Source organism: Ammodytes marinus, assembly GCF_949987685.1.
Source record: "Ammodytes marinus genome assembly, chromosome: 6".
NCBI lineage: Eukaryota > Metazoa > Chordata > Actinopteri > Uranoscopiformes > Ammodytidae > Ammodytes > Ammodytes marinus.
The window spans coordinates 32378184-32392091 of NC_137235.1; the positions used below are offsets into that span (position 1 = coordinate 32378184).

At 42.2% G+C, this 13908-nt stretch overlaps 1 protein-coding gene across 1 annotated transcript; it reads left to right on the forward strand.

The window, feature by feature from the left end:
• Nucleotides 1-708: 708 nt before the first annotated feature.
• caly (calcyon neuron-specific vesicular protein) lies at nt 709-13627 on the forward strand (the record flags this gene model as incomplete). Its single annotated transcript, XM_080028912.1, has 5 exons — nt 709-800; nt 7071-7235; nt 8020-8130; nt 8566-8679; nt 13361-13627. The coding sequence occupies exons 2-5, from the start codon at nt 7107-7109 to the stop codon at nt 13625-13627; spliced, it is 621 nt and encodes a 206-aa protein (XP_079885038.1). The 5' UTR covers nt 709-800; nt 7071-7106.
• Between the last annotated feature and the right edge of the window lie 281 nt (nt 13628-13908).

Consider the following 13908-nt stretch of genomic DNA (forward strand, 5'->3'; position numbering starts at 1 on the left):
GAACTAATCATAATTTTTTGATTAGGCTTATAACTAATTGGTTTATGGACGTCATAAACCAGATCCCTAGTTCAGGAGACATTTACAGTAGAAATGAATCATTCCATTGAGCTAGATGCACCAGGCCATAACAAGTGTCTTCAAGTAACACTCGTGACCTGCATCCTATGCTTGAATCTTAATCACTACAGGCCATATCAGGTACTTATTAAATATAATGAAACACATCAGTTCAATGAAATATAACATCCCCTTCGCTCACCAAACATTTAGTCCAGGTTCATCCCTTTTTTTCATTAACAGTAGGCTTATAATCCTGTCAATTTTCAGTAGGCCTATTATAATGGCAACCCTGCTGCCAGTTGATTAATGTTATTTTACAGGGAAATTTCTAACAGTGTAGTCGCCAGAGATATCTATGATAGTCGCACTCTTGGCTCACATTGTATGCCTCTATCCAGGAAGCCTTCAAGTCCGTAACACCCTCTATAGCCTATACCAAGTCCTATACCGCAATATTGACAAACACTAACATAGGCCCGAGATATGATTCATTCTCACAGAAGAAATGCAATCTCCTGATCAGCCACACGAGCCGCGCGTTTAGATGCGCTTTCACGCCGAGCTGCCAGTTTCCTCTCCAGGCGACATCATAGCCTGCTATCTCTGGGCTTCATGCGCAGTGCTGCCGTCAACCACACATCACCACGGCAACCGGCGTTCATACCGGTTCATACCGAGTCCCCGTCCCTCAGCATCAGTAGGGTCCGATCCCGTCCATAGGAGCACAGACGAGCACAGTACGTTTATTTCCTCCTTTCTTCATATGCCTGAGAGTAGTCCTACCGCCGTTTATCTGTGTGTGTGTGTGTGTGTGTGTGTGTGTGTGTGTGTGTGTGTGTGTGTGTGTGTGTGTGTGTGTGTGTGTGTGTGTGTGTGTGTGTGTGTGTGTGTGTGTGTGTGTGTGTGTTGTCAGACCTGTTTGCGGGTAAAGATAGTCTGTAGGCTATCGTTGCGGAAAATCTTTCTTAAATATAGCCTTAGCCTATGTATAGCCTACATAGGCTACAAGAGGTAATTCTTTGGGCCTATGACAATTGATTAGTGCGGGTCAATTCATGAATGTGCTTTAGGGAATGATTGTAGGCTACGTAAGCATCACATCTGTAGGCTATTCGGTCTGTAGGCTATAAGCATGGGACCATATGAAATGTTGAATTGGGTTGTATTTTGCCGATAGGCTACCTCCACATTCGGCCTTCATATAAAGCTATAATGAAACAGGCATCCATTGATTGTCCAATGCCTTTAGGCTGCAATAATTAAGTTAATTTGCTATATTAAAAGGCTTGTTTTAAAACAAGCCTTTTAATGGAGCAAATCCTACAGTGTGGGCATTCAAGTGTATGCAGTTAGCCTTAGCAGATAAAGGGATCAATAATAATAGCCTATTGAAAAACAGCCTTCTTCATATCTGTAATTAGATATAAAATTGATGTTATCAGTCTTCTGTGTGGTTTATATAGGCATACCTACAGTATGTTAAATCTCTGACTATGTGATTCCAGGGCACAATGTCTGTCTTGTCGCAGCTGTCTTCAATGCAGCATGTTGGGATATGCAGAACTTGAGAGGCACAGGCTGTAAGCGTGCAGCCCCACTCTTACCTGTTTATAACGCAGCATGCCGAGAGAGCGGATTCCTGCCTGTCCTGCTGTATAGTTGACACAAATAAAGTCAAATTGTGGAATAGAGTATAGATCGGGCAGACATTCTGATACTAACACTATACAATGGGTGAAAATGTGCATTTAAAATAATTAATTTGCAGCTCCCCTTTATAGGGATGTGTTGCCAGAGTGTGGGTGCACTGAGTGTTTGACATCAACAACAGGCTCATTTATTAATCACAGATTTCAGAATGGTACATCGTACTCACACTTCCCTTCAGCTGTGGTGAGGAAAAAAATAGTAGTCAGCAGCACAGATTGACCACTTAGCCACCCACCTACCAAGCAACAATCATTGTTGTTTTTTTATAGAACGTTCAGGCAAAGAACTTCCGCGATTGGTTCAAAACACTTAATGTTTCATAAGAACCAGAGCATAGCCCGCCTCGTCTAAACCGAATTTTCATAGTTTATCAAACTTCAATGACAAAAACTTTCATTTTGGATCGCCTAACTCATTTCAAATGCTTACTAGCATGTGAATAACTCCCCACATTACAAAGTTAGAAGGATTTTGTGGATTTGGGTTTACAGGGGCTTTGAGCCTGAATTTAAAAACTCAAAATGAATCAATATGATTTATTTGTCTGCTTAATGACAGTTAGCCATATGTTTCTGTCTTTAGCAGATCATTTATCCACAGTGTCCGGCAGCCTTTGTTAAATGTTCCTGTATCTCCTTTATCAAAAACACATTTCCTGTGCATCAGGGAATTTACATGCAACACAAATACTGTAGCTCTTCTTGGCCTCCTGCTGTGCGCATCATCATTGTGAGTCAGTGGCGTCCACGGTGCCCATGGGGTCTGTGGGCTGGGGGAAGGTGTTGTGTTGCACTGTGTGAATGAGATAAGTGGTACCTCTCCTCTCTCCTACACATTTAGATCATCATTTGACCGAGGGAAGAAAAACAGAATCAGTATCGTTGCAGAGAGGCGTTTGGCGCCATGTTGTTGATCGTACACATTGATTACGGGCTTCGAAGATAGAGGAGATGGGGTTCAGATATACAAGATTAATAGTACGCCATGACTATGAAAATGATTGACTTTAAACTGTTGGATTAGATAAACAGGAAGAAGAAAGTCTTACTTGAGAGGATGGTTGCAAATAGGTACGTGGAAGGATGACATTCCAGCTGGGAGCAGTCGATTAGCTTTGCTTAGCATAAAGACTGGAAGACAGTTAGCTCTGTCTGAAAGTAACACAATCCACCTAGAGGACATGTAAAGCTCTTTGAGTACCATGTTACACTCAACAAAAATATAAACGCAACACTTTTGTTTTTGCTCCCATTTTTCATGAGATGGACTTAAAGATCTAAAATTCATTCCAGATACACAATTGTACCATTTCTCTCAAACATTGTTCACAAATCTGTCTAAATGTGTGATAGTGAGCACTTCTGCTTTGCTGAGATAATCCATCCCACCTCACAGGTGTGCCACATCAAGATGCTGATCTGACATCATGATTAGTGCACAGGTGTGCCTTAGACTGTCCACAATAAAAGGCCACTCTGAAATGTGCATTCTTTTGCTTTATTGGGGGTCTGGGGACTCAGAACCAGTCAGTATCTGGTGTGACCACCATTTTCCTCATGCAGTGCAACACATCTTCTTCACATAGAGTTAATCAGATTGTCAATTGTGGCCTGTGGAATGTCGGTCCACTCCTCTTCAATGGCTGTGCGAAGTTGCTGGAGACGGCTTATGGTGGAGAAATGAACATTCAATACACAAGCAACAGATCTGGTTGACATTCCTGCTGTCAGCATGCCAATTGCACGCTCCCTCAATGCTTGTGGCATCTGTGACATTTTGCTGTGAGACAAAACTGCACATTTCAGGGTGGCCTTTTATTGTGGACAGTCTAAGGCACACCTGTGCACTAATCATGATGTCAGATCAGCATCTTGATGTGGCACACCTGTGAGGTGGGATGGATTATCTCAGCAAAGCAGAAGTGCTCACTATCACACATTTAGACAGATTTGTGAACAATGTTTGAGAGAAATGGTACAATTGTGTATCTGGAATGAATTTTAGATCTTTAAGTCCATCTCATGAAAAATGGGAGCAAAAACAAAAGTGTTGCGTTTATATTTTTGTTGAGTGTATATTACATGTTTTAATCCATAGGCTACAAAAACTCCTGTGTAAAAACTACATGTTGAGGTTTTTTAGGAGTTGTGCCAGACTCCGTTTTATCTCTGTGCAGTTACCATGCAACTAGCAGATACTCCAGGAAGTCAATGCTATTTTTTTATTTAACCTTTATTTAACCAGGCAAGATTGCTTGAGGTCAAATGACCTCTTTTACGAGCAAAGCTATGTTTCCTCCTTTTGTGAATTGACTGTTTTGTTTTAATTAGCTGACACACTGTAAACAATTGCTGTAAATTTACAGCAGGATTTCAACAGCATTTACCTGTTATTTATAAAAACAGCATTTAACTGTTAAAATAAAAGGCAGTCTGTTAAATTACAGTCCTTTGCTGTTATTTTACGGAACGGTAATGTTTTTCAGAAATACTGAACTTTCTTGTTAATTTACCATCAAACTTGGAAGGGACAACTTGACATGAGCTGCCTGCACATGTGAAGCTTATACAGTTTTCTTCATTAATCCTCATCCATCCACATCTTAAGTAATAAGTGTTGTTTACTGTATATCCTCTGGTTAAGTTTACTTAAAGTTGAGTTATATCTACTTGGAAATGGAAATTGCAGTTAACGTAATTAAACCGAGTTAGTCTTACTTAACTGAAGAGTTGTGTATACTCTAGAATTATGGAAACGGATTGCCTTAGATAAATCAAGTAAGCACAACAAAGTGTATTATAGAGACGCCCCCTTTCCCACAATGACTTGCACTGGACTAAACGTTTGTTATGTTGCTATTTGCACCCTCAGTGAAGGGGATGTTTCATTCCATTACGTCACTATGCATTTTGTTTAAAGCATTGCTGTGTGAACTAACTGTTATTTTTGGTTATAACAAACGGTTTGTGGAAATCTTAAACAAGATCCCTAGTTCAACTCAGGAGACAATTTACAATTGAAATGAATCATTCCATTGAACTTAATATATTGTAAAAAGTGTCTTGAAGTAACAAACAGAAGCTGCTCTCTGTGTTTAGCATTTGAACAAATAGGGAACATAGTAAACAGATCTGCCCAATGAAATATAACATCCCCTTCACTCACGGTGCAAACAACATAACAAACATTTAGTCCAGGTTCATCCCTTTTTTCATTAACAGTATAATCCTGTCAAATTTAGTGACAGTCAAATAATGTTAATTTAACAGTAAGAAAATGGCAACCCTGCTGCCAGTTGATTACTGTTTTTACTGAAAAAACAGGTTCATACAGTTTTCTTCATTAACAGCATAATCCTGTAAATTTTATTGACAGTCATATAATGTTAATTTAACAGTAAGAAAATGGCAACCCTGCTGCCAGTTGATTAATGTTTTTTTACAGGGAAATTTCTTACAGTGCAGGACTACAGCCATGCTAGCAGCGGTACTTAAGGTGCCAACACACTGCACGCCGCGGCCGCGCGAATCGCAGGTTCTGCGCCGCGTGATCATATTGGGTCATATTGTGTCCGCCGCCCGCCGCCCGACCAGAGTAGCCTTCTCTACTCTGGGGATATGCTGGCACTGGTGCTAACCGGTGCTGAGAGCACCAGTCTGCTGTGCTGATGGTGCTTTACCCAAGCTAACCGGTGCTAACTTGGTTCATAAAGCAAAACTGATTGCTTTTTGAACCAAGTTAGCACCGGTTGTACACAGCAGGCAACAGACACAGAGGCTATTCACAGAACTTATGGGAGCAAACTGTGACTATTATGTTTTCATCCATCTTAATTTCCTCTGTCAGTCGTACCGAAGCGAGTGACGTCGGGAGGAGCTCAACGCTGATTGGCTATCGCGGCGCGGCCGGCGGCAAAAAGTTCTATATTTTAAACTTCTGCGGCTACGCCCTAGCCGCGTAAACCGCTCGCCGCGTGAACCGCTCGCCGCTGGCTGCCCATTCGCGCGGCAGCGCTCTAAATACATTGACTTCCTATGTAAACCCGCCGCGCGGCGGTGTGCAGTGTGTTGGCACCTTTAAAGGTTCAGTGAGCGGAATGTTCAGTTTAGCTAACGTCCTGTCAGTTACTGCAGTTAGCAGTCCCCTCCCTCGTCCCCACGTAACCACATTAATGCACTGCTGTCTTCAAGCAGCGAGTTATCCAGCATCATCTCAGATCCATAAGTTTGATAAAACATGATAAAAACCATCAAAACAGACAATAGGAAGGATTTTTACCTGCTCCGCCATTGTAGGCGCATACACATTCACCCAGCTCTGCACGTGCAGTCGTGCACCGGCAGTGAGACGGGTGCCGGTTTGTAGCGTTCTCTCTTCTGATTGGTTATCAGTAGTAGGATCCCCGAAAAGTTTATTTGCCGATTACATGCAGAGCGAGTGACTGAGAGATCGGCTTTATGAGACGCGCACATTATGTAAGTGATCACTGTATGAATAAAGAGCGATTTAACACTTATATTAACATAAATAAATCGCTGACTTCACCTTTAAGCACACGGTAGCTCAACACTAAACGCTAACGTCAGCATTCTAGCATACCCACAATGGCAATGGCAAACATGCTGATGTTTAGCACGTACATTTTTCGCCATCTTTGTTTAGCGGGCTAACATGGTAAATTTTTTAAAACTAAACACAGAGTATCCTATAGCTGAGGCTGATGGGAACATCATTAGTTTTGCAGGTACGCCTATTTAAATTGGAATAAATAAATAAATTAGACGTACATGATTATGGTGACCTGATGATCAATTACATTATTACATTTTATATCGGCCTACTGTAAAAGATTTCATAGCAATTCATCCATTTATTGAAAAAAAACACACACACAAAGTAAAACGTCTTCTGGATTCAACCATTAACGTTTGCAGAAACTTTTGGCACTAGTTTATTTATTTATTTTTTATAATCTTTATTTTCAAAAAGGTCTTGCAGGTGTTCAACAACATACAGTATCCTCTGCCAACAACATGACAGTAAATTCACCAATCGTCACTAGTTGTTTCGTCACAGGTTCTTCAGTGTTCACCAAAGTGGTGGACTACAGAAGACTGACATTGCATCTCAAACTAATTTCTTGCTGCATCACAAATAATTAATTTGATTCTATTCTTGGTGTGGTCTATATTAAACTCCTGTCGCTTCCGTTTGAGCAACAAGCAGCACTGTCACAGTTGCTCACAAAGCACACAGTCTGAGTCACTTTACCTGAGCTGTATGTCCCTGCTCTCCAGATCGATCCGGGCATTTTTTAGGACAGCTGAGCAGCCATGGTGAAACTAGGCAGCAATCTGTCGGACAAGTTCGAGAAGCATCCGTCTGTGGACGATGGCTTTGATAACATCCCTCTCATCGCACCCCTGGAGGTCAACCAGCTCCAGCAGCCGTTTGCAGAGAAGGTAAGTATTCAGCAGTAGCAGCATTAATGTGGGCGTACTCACCTTCCAAGCAGAAGCCCCAACCAGACATCTGTATCTACCTTTCCTCACCTGTCATCCCAGGTTAAAACTTTGGCCGCTGCACAAGAAATGCAAGAACCTCTTTGAATGGAGAATGCAAGAAAAAAGCCCACGCCATTTGAATTTGGTTGGATAATGCTTTCAGCAGAACAGGATTTTCCACATGTTGATTAGGTTTAATGAATCATTGACAAAAAAAACACTTTGTAGCTCCCCAATGTGTTTTTAGTGAATCGGTTAAAACTGAGCGCATTTGCAAATAAGGCTGATGTATTTTTAAACATGTTACTTGCCCTGCGTTCCAAATCACATACTTTTTCTTTTAACTACACTACATACTAAAGTACAGAAGAATTTTAGGGCCACAGGAGAGAAAAAAATAATCAGATAAGGAAGTTTTTTTTTTCGTTATGTCGAGAAATGTCAAGAATAAAGACAAATACTCCAACATGCTATTGAAGTTAGTGGGGCAATTGTGTATTTTCAGCATACTACAATTGACGTGCATGTATTGGGACATCCTCAATCTTTTTCTGGCATACTAAATAGTATATAGTATGGGGATTGGAACGCACGGATAGTGTTTTCAGTGGACACAGGATCCGCGGACCTGTGCTCTGAAGAGGTGGTCATCCATCAACCATGACGTGAAACAAATCATGGCTAAATGCTGAGTGCTCAGGTTTTCAAATGTTACCATGACAATACATTGTTTCTGCCACAGGTCATTGTGAAGACGACATCACAATATCAGCTGCAGCAGAAGAAGAAGTATGCGCCCAATATCAAGAAGCTGAATATCAACTTCTACAGTGATGTTTCAGATAAAGCCAAGGTACAACAACTGACAAGGGATGGATCACACTTACAAGTGTTCACTGTGTATTCAAAGTCTGATATAGCTTATTCATCAGTCCACGGAGCATCTTTATACACTTTTGAGGTGTTTTCAAATACATATTATGTGTTTCAAGATTGAAGTAGAGTGCCACAGACAGTTGAGACTAACGCATTGTTAGTTTGGTCTGTTTATAGAATTGGCAAACCTTTACTATGCCGCTTGTTGGTAAATTGTGTGTGTGTGTGTGTGTGTGTGTGTGTGTGTGTGTGTGTGTGTGTGTGTGTGTGTGTGTGTGTGTGTGTGTGTGTGTGTGTGTGTGTGTGTGTGTGTGTGTGTGTGTGTGTGTGTGTGTGTGGGTGTGTGTGTGTGTGTGTGTGTGTGTGTGTGTGTGTGTGTGTGTGTGTGTGTGTGTGTGTGTGTGTTGCTCAGATCACAGGTCTGATTCTCATCACTTTGGGCTTCCTGACCAGCCTGCTCCTACTGCTCATGTACAAAGCCATGTGGTATGACCAACTGACCTGCCCGGAGGGTTTTATCCTCAAGGTAACACACACGCGCGCACACACAGACACACACACACACGCGCACACACACAGACACACACACACTCACACACACATATTTGTATACGCATGTATGTACATGCTTAAGGGAGAGAGAGAGAAAATCTAAATGTTTTGGCCAAACGTCATCTAATCGTCTTGCAGTTTAGCAAAGACCATCAGAGGCAGCTCGTATAAGAGTCTCATCCTTGGACACAAGACCTCTTCTTCTGTTTAATTCCATTATCCAGGTCGAAATGGTCTCTGCTACACCTACTCAAATGGTACTTACACTGTGTCCAATGCAGCTGGCGCTTTGTTCCCTCGTCACACCCTCACATCAATCACAGGATTCTCTGAAAAACTGGAGCTGGAAAACCTAAACTCATTATCTCCCAACGACACCTTGGTGAAATGAGCTATAGCGCCGCCACGCACGTTAGTGAAGGAGCCTGTTTTCATAAGAGAAAATGAGAGAGTGGGAGACGCGGAGGGAGAGTTTGGGGAGGAGGGAGAGCTCGCTTTTTGGTCAGGCAGAGATTGGGACGCCCGCCTGTGAATCGGAGGGTTCTTTAATTAGGGCTGAGCGTGACTAAACTGTGATTAAAGGCTTAACAGTGAGGGGGGAAGCGCAGAAAGGAAGGAGGGGGGACGGGGGGGGGGCTTCCGGGAAAGGCTTTTGAAGTTTTTTTTGCCAGTTACAGTTGCTTTCAGCATTTTCCCTGCTAATGCGTTGTCTGAGACATAAAGAGAGGAGTGAGGACGGAGGGAGGCGTACAGTCACTGCTGTGCTTTTGAGAGGTTGGACTTCTCGCCGCGAGGGAAGGTCAGGTAGCAGATCCTCCGATTGGGAATGCTCGCATTCTAAAAAAGAACATTTAACAGGCGTTCAGTTATATCGGTACGCAGCTTCACTCTCCTCACACACAAGTGAATGTGAGTTTAAAGATGTTCCAAAGGATGGAATGGTTGTTTCCTTTAGTGAGGGCTCATCCTAAATACACTTTCTATGGTCACGGCTTCGACTGGCAACCTTGGTGTGTTAATACTGTCAAGTAAACATTTGCTGTGTGTATTAGTGCATCTGCCAGCAGTACACATTACACCTCATAATCATCGGCTTGTACAGCTTCTACTGATTACAGTTTTTTTCGATTGCTAACCCACAGTGGGCACAACTGTAGCTCAATGTGCAAAACTCTAACTACAGTCTGCACTACCAACAGTCACTGGAGCTGAACAGTTCACTTCACCTGCAAAACAGGTTCAGTGCAGCAAACACTATGAATTGTCCTCACTGAGATAACACACACTGTCACTCAGAATATGCTCAGAGTACAAACACTAGCATCAAACCCCAATACATCAATTACAAACGTTTAATCTTTACAGTTTGAATAATTTGAGTTATTTCACACAAATTACATAATATTTTATTTGATGAAAGGGTGAAATTCTTTCACATGAAATTGTTTATTTTATAACATACCAGTTTTTATAGGAAAACCAAAAGAAATGAAAATCAGAAGTTTGCTTCAATAGATACACATTTTGTATATTTTATTGAAAACATTTCCAAATGTAGTATTTATCTGTGTAAATATTCTATAATTGTAATACAGAAATCAATTCCTGGTATGTTGTCATTTACTGTAAGGATGCAACTCTTACATTTTTGTTTGCTTGAAAATTCGTAATACAGATGCAACTTTACAACTTTGCAGATTGCGTTGCACTCTCAACCCTGCCTCTCTCAATGAGAGACCATGATTCACAACAGGGTTTTCAGTGTAGCCCTTACTGTATTTCATCAGAAATTACAGATCAATGTTTTCTAGGTCTTCCTCCACACATCTGTCTCACTAGCCCCTTTTACACAGCTAGCTGGTCATAAGGTCCGCTGCTCAATCCAAACCCCCACGCTTCATTTTGCAGAGTGTATGAGTCTATTTCTGCCCAGGGGAAGTTGTACAATGGGAAAGCTAGGCTAAGCTAGGCTAGGCTAAGCTAGGCTGCGACTGGATCGCCACCGCTATTATTATCCTAAGTCTGAGCGTATATCCACACTTTATTTCTGTCTACAGTAACGTGACTTCACACACTGTGTGTATGTGTCTGATTGGCAGATCGCTGCCCTTACAAAGAGACTCGCTCACAGCAAACCTGTCACACAAACACACACACACACAGACAGACAGACACAGAAGTGAAGCAGTGAGCAGCGGAGTGATTTTTGTCAGTTTGGTTAACAGTCCCAGAGATGTTGGACTCAGCGCGTCGCGAGATCAACCGGCACATTGTGGGGACAGTAAAATACGGCCCTCTTACTGCAAGCTCCAGCACTTCTGCTCTCAATTCACCGGCCAGTGTTGTTGTTGTAAAGCAGGTGACCGGCGCGGCGCTAAATGTTTACGTCCCACCTGACGCTGTTTACAAGCACCTCTTTCATTCCGGAACTCTGTGTAAAAGGGGCTACTGATGCGCCAGCAGGCCGGCGTTGCTTGGTTCTGTGTAAATAACACAGAAGCAAGCAAAGCCAGCATATTGGAGTGATGTTGTTCCGTCAATATGCCGCAATCTCTGTGTAAAAGGGGCTACAGCTTCTCTTCTCCCTCCAACAGCCTGTCTTCCTATTTTTGAGCTTTCCCTATACTGTATACAGTATGTTCACTAACCAGTCTAAAACAAGACACCTTCTTAGTGTTTCAGTTGAAATTGCAATCAGCAGTGTTTGAAATGCACTATGCTGATATCCATTCTGTTTTGAATGTGTGGTCTACAGTTGTGACCGCAGTGTGTTAGCATTTGAACAAAGTGCTAGAAATCCACAGTGTTGTGCAGGCTGAACCGCTGCTGTGCATAGTGTAATTAGAGTTTTGCACTTGTCGTTCCAGTGTGGTTTAGCGATAAAAAAAAAACTGTAATGTGTCATGTATCGCTAAAGCGAGCGATTTATTTCCACCATTAACCAGCACGTTTCGGCTTGTTTTTCCGATCCTGGATCTTGGCAGTAAGGGTCCAGGACAGTGGGCGCTCTCACAGCTGCTGGTTGCCGGGCCGGCTTGTGCAGCTGAGGGCTGACCTGTCTTGCCAAGCGCATCTGTCAACCCTTAAAGCTGGGAACACACCGCACTGGCCGCGCGGCGAGATTACATACAAAGTCAATGTACTAGCGCGTGGCCGCGCGTCCACCCAATAATCGGCGTCCAGCGGCCGGCAGCGGGGGCTTGCGCGGCGCATAGAAATTGTGTCATCGAAGGAGCGTGAATCGAAGGCTTGTGCGGCGAACACGGCGCTGCAGAAAAAGATGAAAATTTTCATCAATGGCCGCGCTCCTGATTCACGCGCCTCTCATGAGGTGGACGCCGATTATTGGGTGGACGCGCGGCCACGCGCTAGTACATTGACTTTGTATGTAATCTCGCCGCGCGGCCAGTGCGGTGTGTTCGCAGCTTTATCATTCAAATCTCTGTAGACGTGTATTTCTTTCATGGGGGAAAAATCAAGAAGTTGCGTCTCCCCCCCCCCCCCCACCACTTATATTATGCCCGCACCTCCAGTTGGTGTTGCATTTCAGAGCAGCAACACGCTTTTTTTAGTGGCGATTTTTAAGTCTGACCACTTTTTCTTCACCTAGGCTATGTAAAGAAATTGCGACATAAAATTGTATTTGCTATTTTATATCATTTAAGCGACAACACTGATTTAAACCTAAAATTCACAATCCTCAGCTGCAGATTATTTTAGCTGCAGAAACTTTATTTTATTTTTTCTACTTTCGCTGTTATTCTGTCAATTTCTACTCTACAGAGAAGTTCCTCTTCTTTGCCGTAATGTGCATATCCATGTCGTATAACCTCTGGGCGAGGCCTCTAAACTGAGAAAATATAGGGGCGTGATATTCAAATTACGATTGTTTTCAGCCACCGTATTTATCAATAATGGTCTGGCGTACGCTGAGATTGGCGAGATACGACTGTTTGATAAATCCCACGTGATACCTGGCATAGGATGATATTTGCGCCAGAATCTGCACCAGTTTCCACGCAAGTTTGATAAACCCTGCACCAGCAATTCATTGGCATCAACACAGTCAAAAAACAAAACAAAAACAAGAAAAACAATCCTGTACTAATAATACTAATAATGGTAATATAATATTAATAATAAGACAAAAATAAAAAATAACGATAATAATAATAATAATAATAATAATAATTATTATTATTATTATTATTATTATTATTATTATTATTATTATTATTAATAAATAAAATATTTAGAAATCATAACATCATTGTTGACAACCTACTTCAGAAAATTCTTCCAAGCAACAGATCAATGGAATCCAAAATTCATGAAAAATGTGGCCACGATTGCATTTTTCCAGGGTTAGTTTCTCTAGTGGTAAAAATTTTGACATTTGTTCCAAAAAAAACTTAAAGGTTGGCAGAGATTCATTTTTCCAAAAGAATAATATACATTTCTTTGTAAAATAGGTTATAAGTATTAATATTCTGCATGCTGCGACCAAAGCTTGAAATGAGTGACGAGCCGGACACACACAGCAGACCTGCTTCCTACGGTCACTGCACTAGTACAGTAAATACATAGAATATTTCAGACCAGTTTGTTGCCTAAATTGAAAGAAACAAACATAGTAGTTATGTCTCCCTTAACAGCAGAAGCACTGCACCCCGGCAGCACTGGAGATGTACTACACAGAGCAGCAGCAGCAGAGGGCAGGCCTCCCCGCGGGCCCCAGCACCGGGCTGTATGCCGCCCTCAGCCAACTCAACCACATGAAGACAACGGCCCCATGGCTACCGGTCATCAGCGCTCTTAAAGAAGCCCAGGCTAAACAAGGCAGCGAGCCGCTGACAGAGATGAGTGAAGGGGCTGATGGAAATGGTGTAAGAGGAGGAGATGATGATAGGGAGGTAGCTTAGGTTATTTCCTGACTGTGCGTGTGTGTGTGTGTGTGTGTGTGTGTGTTTGTGCAAGAATTGTATTCTTCCCTCAAACACTCCACTGAATCAGTTGTTTACACTGATGCTCCAAAACCTAAAAGGTGTCTGTATATCTACTGAATATCCAAATCAGCAACGTAAACCACAAGTTCAATCAACTTCACAGCAGTTGTTTTATTAAAATATGTGGTATGAGGTTGAAGGCAGGTCTAGTGTGTGTGTGTGTGTGTGTGTGTGTGTGTGTGTGTGTGTGTGTGTGC